The 8317-nt window shown below is 39.5% G+C and overlaps 1 protein-coding gene across 1 annotated transcript in view; it reads left to right on the top strand.

The window, feature by feature from the left end:
• LOC108498233 (arylsulfatase D-like) overlaps positions 1 to 6964 on the top strand; it is a 33954-nt gene extending 26990 nt beyond the window's left edge. Inside the window, exons 5-12 of the mRNA XM_017816704.1 lie at positions 24 to 119; positions 1037 to 1159; positions 2597 to 3020; positions 3737 to 3873; positions 4087 to 4221; positions 4657 to 4819; positions 5498 to 5619; positions 6064 to 6964. Coding sequence (XP_017672193.1) covers positions 24 to 119; positions 1037 to 1159; positions 2597 to 3020; positions 3737 to 3873; positions 4087 to 4221; positions 4657 to 4819; positions 5498 to 5619; positions 6064 to 6431 — 1568 coding nt within the window. The 3' untranslated portion in view covers positions 6432 to 6964. The remainder of the gene's footprint in view (positions 1 to 23; positions 120 to 1036; positions 1160 to 2596; positions 3021 to 3736; positions 3874 to 4086; positions 4222 to 4656; positions 4820 to 5497; positions 5620 to 6063) is intronic.
• The last annotated feature ends 1353 nt before the right edge of the window (positions 6965 to 8317 follow it).

Below are 8317 nucleotides of genomic sequence, written 5' to 3' on the forward strand. Positions count from 1 at the left end.
TCACAGTCATGTTTATAGCTAGTCAGAAGGAGTGAAGCTTACTCAACACATTGCTGCAGCTTCGCTTTGCACTCCGAGCAGAGCAGCTTTCCTCACTGGCAGATACCCCATTAGATCAGGTTTGGCCCATTTTGAATTACGAATTTCTTTGCCTGGTGCTGAGAAGCTACAATAGCCAATAAGTACTGGAATAGGAGAACTGAGGCTATTTTCTCAACCTGAAACAGAAAATGCACTGCTAGATGCCCAAAGTTTCTTTCCAGCTGACAGAGCTTTAGCCTTACTTTATAGGATGTAGAAGATTTAAATAATGAAAATAAATAGGTATGGAGAAATCCAGCAGCAGTAATGCCTGTCACTTCCTTACTGCAACACACCCTGGGGTGCAACCTGCCAGAATCCCTCTTGATGGTTATAAGTAAGGGTTTAAAATGGGGTTCTCAAGAGAAATGGGCAAGTTCATTGCCAACATGTTGCACAAAGTCACAAAGCTCCAGTGAAAATGGAGGTTGGATTCATTCCCCACCTTTCTAAGGTGCTTTATGGAGAACTTTATAGATACTCATCTTTCACTAGGTAGTATATAGGAAAATTAGATACCTACTTTTTAGAACTAAGTGCAAACTCAGTGTGTATGTTTGGTGAACTGTCTCCTGCCTAACATGATACAGCATCCCTCTGAGTTAGGGAAATGCAACTGTTATCTCCTAGTTTAGTTTGTTATTCACAGATACTCAAAAAGTCAGAAAATAAAATTTACTATATACAATCACCATTGATTTATTATCAATTTGATGTCAAAACTGGTGTCAAGCAATATTTGTGTTGCAATACAACTCCCGAGTACCTGAAGTACCTAAGACACACTATTGATAATGGGATGTGACTGCCTACCAGACATGCTTTGCTTTATATCTCATGAGGAACTCTGCTGGCTTGAGGTTGAGCTCCTGATGCAAAGATTGGCAGGAGCAGCCCAGGCTCTGCCAGGAGGGATAAAAAGGCTCACAGGACTGACCACAGCAATTTCCATCAGGGATGGCATCCAGCAACAGGTACCGAGCGCTGCAGTGGAACGCTGGGTCAGGAGGGCTCCCTGCTAATGAGACAACATTTGCCAGGCTGCTGCAGCAACAAGGCTATACCACTGGACTGATAGGTAAGGGAAAATGTTTTACCATGACTTTGAAGAATGAACTAGTTATATGAAGGGAATTTAGGGATTGTTTTAGCATGGAATGGTCTGTTAGTCACAGATACAAATCCTCTCCAAAAGGTTGAGTGGGTGAAAATCCCCATGTTTTGAAAGAAGACTAAAAATATTGCAGTTTTAACACAATAGTAATGCCTGTACAAGCTACCCAAAACAGGAAGAATGAAAAACTGTCTCATGATTATAATGGTGAGCATTTATTTTACTTGTGAGTTTTATTAACATAGAGACTGCTCCAAACAAAATAATGTCTTTAAGTATTTTGTCTGCCTTTAGGAGGCAAGAGGCAGAGAAACAAAAGAGAAAGGAAGAGAAAGGAGCAAAGTTTGTACCACAGAGGAGATCACAAAGCACAAGCACCTCACAGATGAGGCTGTTGAGTCCCAGAGACATGATACGGTGGCTGTTTCCTCAGATGAAGCCAAAATGCAAAGGTGTCAGGGAAACACTGTCCCACAACACCTTCCTATCTGTGACTTTGATCAGACACAACAGTTTCAAGATTCGTTGTTCTTTTGCCAAATATCTCTAAAATCAACTGGCAAAATTTCTTTTCCCTTCATTCACTTTTTTTCCTGTCACATTTTATTGTGACAGGCACTCCATGATGGATCCCTTCACATAAATGGGTAGATAGGGTAAGCACTGTGTCCTTTAAAATCGGGTGATTTAGGGCCAGCTGTGCCAAATGCATCATCATTTCCAAGTGCTAGAAATAGATGTGGCGGCATTGAACCACAAGCTTTTTGGCTGTCTCTGTAATCAGTTGGCAATCACATAACTCGGCAAACCAAGGGTCTTTTGATTCAGCACACTTTAGAAGCAGACAACAGCTTCTTTTTATGTTTTGGGTGGGATAGAGTAAGACATTGGTTTACAGCTTTTTCTCTTTTCGTGTGAAGTAGGGACATGCTTGAGAAATCCTCTTCCTGAGTCTGGTGATCAAAATGTTTTTCAACATTGCCCAAAAGTTTACTGGATCTTTCATTTATATCTTCTGTATGTTAATCTATGAATTGAAAGTTTGCTAGGGAGCATAATAAAGCCATCACCAAGTTAGAGTACCTTAATTCTTTGGTCCTCACTGAAAGATAATGAAATCCTATCCTTATGTGACCCTTGTCACCTCAGTAGTTGAGAATCTCACAAATTTATCTGTTTATTGCTTGACCAGTTGGGGATCACCCGTTACAGTATCATGTTCACCTGATCAGGCACTGGTTTCACTCAGCATCCTTGTGCATGAGGAGAATGCATGGACATTTTGTGGAAAAACTAAGTGACTCACCTAATTCCCAAAGAGAGGCTGACACTGTTACCTTGAGCTCCTTTTGAGTTGTTCACCGCAATGTTCTAATTTCTTTCATGCTTTAAAACCTTCAGGAAAGTGGCATCAAGGTGTAAACTGTGAATCCTTCAATGATCACTGTCACCATCCTCTCAATCATGGGTTTGACTACTTTTATGGAATGCCTTTAACGCTTCGAAACAACTGTCAAAAAAATAAACCTCCAGACCTGGATGCAGCCCTGCAAGCTAAGCTTTGGCTTTACAGTCAGATAATTACCCTTGCTGTGCTCACTCTTACTGCTGGAAAACTGATTGGTTTGATTTCCATCCGCTGGAAGACAATTGCCTGTGTTACGTTGGTGGGCAGCCTTTTCTTCATTTCTTGGTACTCCAGTTATGGCTTTGTGCAGTATTGGAACTGTATCCTGATGAGGAACCACGATGTCACTGAGCAGCCAATGAGGTTAGAGAGGACTGCTTTCCTCATGCTGAAGGAGGCAATATCATTTATCAAAAGGTCTGTAGTTTTCTGTAAAGGAACTGGGATGTGCTGGGTACTTTAGGAATAGAGTTTTTCTCACTAGTAACTATAACTGTGTCATGAGAACCTGCTTGTTTTTACACTTCATTTTACAAGCCTCATTTGTGTTCTTTTTCATAAACCTTACAAAATACTGAGATAAAATGTGTCTGATGCATGAAATTATTACATGTTAAAATATCAAAACACTTGAAATCTATTTTTATGGATTGAAAAGGAAGCCAAGTAAGGTTGTTCAGTTTCTAGATTCAAGTTTTTCCTGCACAGTTTTCTATATTTTGTGCACCAAATGTCTTGAAGTACAGGGAAAGAAACTATTCTTCTCTTCTACTTTGCGAAAACAAACATAATAAAAATTATAGGTGGCCATCTTAAAAAAGCCACACGAGTATTAAAGTAAACATGAGACTGTATCCGGTTGCATTTAATTAAAAAGTCAACAGAGTTAAGCATCTGATTTATGTAAGCACTGTGCAAATTCTATGCCTGGGTACACACTGGAAATTGAAAATGAGCAGTCTGAAAAGGATCTTTCTTGCCCACATTTCATGCAAAAAGAACTCATCTGTGATCAGTGAGGATATGCTAAATGTGAGTATAGTCTATACCCAGTGTCTGTGTCTGTGCATAGATATGAAATCTTTCAAAATATTCCAAACACACACAAAAAATATTTTTTTTTTGTTCTTAAGAAACAGGCAAGGACCATTCCTACTCTTTGTTTCCTTTTTACATGTTCACACCCCCCTCTTTACTACGGCAAAATTTCTTGGGAAGAGCTGTCATGGTTTATATGGAGACAATGTAGAAGAAATGGACTGGATGGTGGGTAAGTATTCTTCATGAAGGATATGTTTCAGACACATACAGCTGTATATCTTAAAGCAAAAAAACTTATAAGGGCAAAATACTTACAGAAATGTAAGCTATCAAAAAATTCTTATGGGGCACTGTGAAAGATTATTATTGAAACATTTTAAGTGTGTCTTGTTCTTTCCAATTTGTTGATAGAAACCTTGCTGTCTGTCTTCTTAAATTTAAGGAAAAATTCTGGATTTGCTTGACGAAGAAGGTTTGAAAAATCATACATTCACATACTTTGCCTCTGATCACGGAGGACACTTGGAGGCTCAGAATGGGTCTGCCCAGCTAGGTGGCTGGAATGGTATTTATAAAGGTAGGAAAATCACTGTAACTTTGTATGAAGGTTAAAATCGGAAACAAGGAATTTGCTTGGATGAAGCTAGCAAAGCTGGAATGAGTTGCATTCTTAGCTTGAAATATAACCGAATAGAGTAAGGGCACCTTGCGTCAGGACTGGCTGCAACAATTTATTCTTTGTATCCTTTTATATTCCACCCAAAATCAGTGATTGACATAAAGTCCAAATGGTCTTTCTGGTCTAAGAGGATCTCACTCTTTAACTCTTGCTCAGCCCTTTCTTCTGTGAATATGTGAAATACGAAGTATGTGAAGTCCAAAGAAAGCAAAGAGTTGAATCTGTTGGATAAGCAATGTATTCCTGCATCTCTTTCTGTGCACTCATATGAAATAATCCAACGAAGAGGTTTGTGTTTGCCTCAGTTCCATGTGTTGATTCATTTTACTGCAGGCGGAAAAGGCATGGGAGGCTGGGAAGGAGGGATCCGTGTGCCAGGAATATTTAGGTGGCCAGGAGTACTACCTGCAGGCACAGTTATTGATGAACCTACAAGTCTTATGGATATTTATCCCACAGTAGTTCATCTGGCTGGAGGAATATTGCCGCACGACAGGTATGGAGGTGTTTACCACTGGAGAGCTAATGACTAAAAATTGACTGTTTCTTATCATCCTTGGAGATCCCACAAATGCTCCTTAGCCTAAAGCCTAGCCTGAGATTTTAAACTAGTGAGTAAACTCTCACAGATATACACATATAGGCATGCATGTGGCCAGAGCAGTTGTTCCTTCCAAAGACCTGGTGCCAGTTTCAAACACAGGTTCAGCCTCATTCAGGAAAGATTTGGTGGCTGAGGTTGTTTTGGCACCAACTGACTTGATTTACAGACACTTACAAGTACCTCCTAAGTTTGTTAAACCCATCTTGCTCAACGGATTTCTTTAAGTTCCCTTGAAAGTCACAAAATGTTAAGTTATGAGATCACTATTGATTTAAGGAATAAATTACTTCTTTCTGCAAGACCAAGCTCTAAATATTGTTTATGTACTGCTAAATGAAATCAGTTGAGCCAGATATTACAAGAAATAAAATAAATAAACTGAAAAAAAAAGATAAAAAATCTAGGTATGTAAATATTGGTTAGGCAGTCTGCTGGCTGCTCTAAATCTATGACCAAATTATTCTGTATGCTCTCTCAAGCACTAGCGCAGCCAATGCAAAAGCAGTCCTAAGTATGCAGTTCACTGTCAGGTTTGCTCCTGCCTGACTGTGCTTCTCTTCATTACATTAGGGTGATTGATGGACAAAACTTGCTGCCTTTACTGCAAGGAAGAGCTCAAAAGTCAGATCATGAGTTTCTATTTCACTATTGTGGGTCCTACTTGCATGCAGTGCGGTGGCACCAAAAGGACAGTAAGTATAAATATTTGTTCCATGGTAACCGCAAAACATGATTTTTTTCCTCTTCCTAATTGACAAGTTTCTTGTGTGACTGTTGTTTTTCAGTACTGAGATTCTTGAAATGGTTATGCATGACATATCACTGACTAGATAGCCAGAGATATATTAAAGCAATGAAGTTTTTGTAAGTAACAAAGGGAATGCCTTAAAGTGGGATGAGAATACAGGCACTGGAACTCCCACACTGGAAATTCAATGTGTTTTTTTTCATATTTATAGAGTTTTCCACCTTCAAAGTCAGTAGCTACACAGATAATCTGATTTGTGGTATTGAGGGTGCTAGGGTGTGTGAGAAGAGGTCTCCTTAGTAAATAGCTCTATTCCTATTGCTTCAGGGAACTTTCCAGTTTTTTTCTACGGTCTTCTAGTTGTGTCATAAGATTTCTTTCCTGCCAGGTGGAGCTATCTGGAAGGCTCATTTTGTGACTCCAGTCTTTCATCCACCTGGAGCTGGAGCTTGTTATGGAAAAAAAAATTGCCCATGTTTTGGGGAAGGTGTGACCCATCACGACCCTCCATTGCTGTTTGATCTCTCACGAGACCCTTCTGAAGCCAAACCTCTCTCGGCTGACACTGAGCCCCTCTTTGACACTGTCATAAGGAAGATTGGAAGAGCCATCGAAGAACATCGCAGGACACTGACTCCAGTCCCAGAGCAGCTCTCTGTGTACAACGTGGTGTGGAAGCCGTGGCTGCAGCCGTGCTGTGGGACATTCCCATTCTGCTGGTGTGATAAGGAAGGAGACAGCACACAAATTTTGTGAGGTGTGTGTTCTAGCGACATGTTCTGTGGTACTGAGTCCTCTGCTGACAAAGCTCTCAGATAATAATTGTATTATTTCTTTCTCTGGGAAGCAAAGTGGATGAAAATAAAGAAAATAAAAAGCAATGTCAATCAGAAGTTTTCCCTTTCATTCTTTGCCACCGTGAAAGGTTTAAGGAAATCCTGGTTTTGCAGTCTCACATGTAAGAGAAAACTGTAGAGGTACATGCCTAATCTCTGACTACAGATTATGCCTGCTCAAGGAAGACAGTTGGAAAATGCTGCAGAGACCCTAGTTTACAGTGCTGAGCAGGCAGCAGTAAGAAATGCTAGGTTCACATAAAACTCCAGATGTTTGCAGTTGTGCCTCTGTAGTACACAAATCATGGCTGCACTCTATCCAAACATAGTAGTTTGAGTTGTTACTGCTTCCTGTACTGCTCTGTTGTCTCTGCAGAAATATTGTTGAGATGCTGAACAACACTTGAGATGGAGTGAATCTGATTTAGCAAGGGAGTGTCCTCAAGTTGTGAACTTGTGATCTGAAGCTTTAGCTGGGTAAAAATTACCTACATAACAGACATTGTGAAGTACAAAATGTTGACATGCAGTATACCTCTGCAACAGTTACAAAAAAGAGAGAAGCATTTTTCTCTTCAGAAAGAGATTCTGTTGCATACTAATTTGGCAAAAGCAATTTTATTGAATTTAAGATGCTAATAAAAATGTTTTGGATTAATAGTTTGCACTGTTTCAATGCGAGTCCTAGAAAAACAAGTTCATCTGAGTATTGGAGAAAAAACATATTCAGTAGCAGTATACATATTTTTACCAACTATAACTTGTATAAAGAGATCATGCCAATACTAGTTAAAACCCCCACAAAATAAACCAAAACTAAAAAAAAAAAACAAAAACCTGCAGTGCTGTGACCCTAGCCTGAATTTCTAAGAAGACAACTTTGCACTGCATTTTGCAATGAAATTACACAGATTTTAGGGCTTTGAAATGTATTAATGCCTGTATTTTTGCACGAGTAGGTGAAGTCAGAATTCATTATAAGCATCCTGCTAGAATTCTAGAGAAACTGGTGGTTGAATTTAGTAAATGGAAAAAGGTTATTGTAGTTGGTTTGTTGTTTTGCTTCCCCATCAAATATCCCTGCAAACAGTTTACTTGTTCAGCTAGTTTAGTTGGCTGACACTTTTCTTCTTATCTCTTAGTGATTTTTTTCCAAAGTGGGGCATAGAAATGATTTTACAAAATTTTGTAGGTCATTTCAATATTTATGTTTTTCACTACTCTAAGTTCACTTAGAAAACTTGTCAAAGGAAAAAGGGGCTAAATAAATGCCAGTGATTGCTTTTAGTACTCAGACATGCAAAAAGCCGGAAAGAAAACATCAGTATAAAGCACACAGTGACTCAAGTTTTTGCTGGCAGAGAATTTGCTTGTGGGAACAGGGAGTAAACAGCAGCTTCCTGTGCTCAGGCACAGTGAAAAACTGGTTAGCTGCAGAGCAGGAAATACTGCAGGGCTCAAACTGCAGAGATAAAAGTCATCTCCTTTCTGCTTCAGTGTTACTTCTTTACTTTTTTTTTTGTTGCAATCACAGCTGTTATCTCTGTACTGGGTCACTAACACAGTGGTGAGGAATAGAATGCAAGATGTTTGCTTCCAGATAGTTTTGTTAGCAGGGAAAAATGAAAAGGTGTGGGATTTTGGGGGGAGAGGAGGGGTGGTGGGATATCAGTTTGGATTTTTAAGTCATGCCAGCACCAACATGGGCACATCTTCAGTAGTGAGCACATGCTGAGAACGACGTAAATGTCTAGAAAGACTGAAAAAAAAGTTTAGTCATAATTTGGACCAAAGCCAGGTGAAAAT

The sequence above is a fragment of the Lepidothrix coronata genome, unplaced genomic scaffold, assembly GCF_001604755.1.
Source record: "Lepidothrix coronata isolate B3197 unplaced genomic scaffold, Lepidothrix_coronata-1.0 Scaffold57, whole genome shotgun sequence".
Taxonomy (NCBI): domain Eukaryota; kingdom Metazoa; phylum Chordata; class Aves; order Passeriformes; family Pipridae; genus Lepidothrix; species Lepidothrix coronata.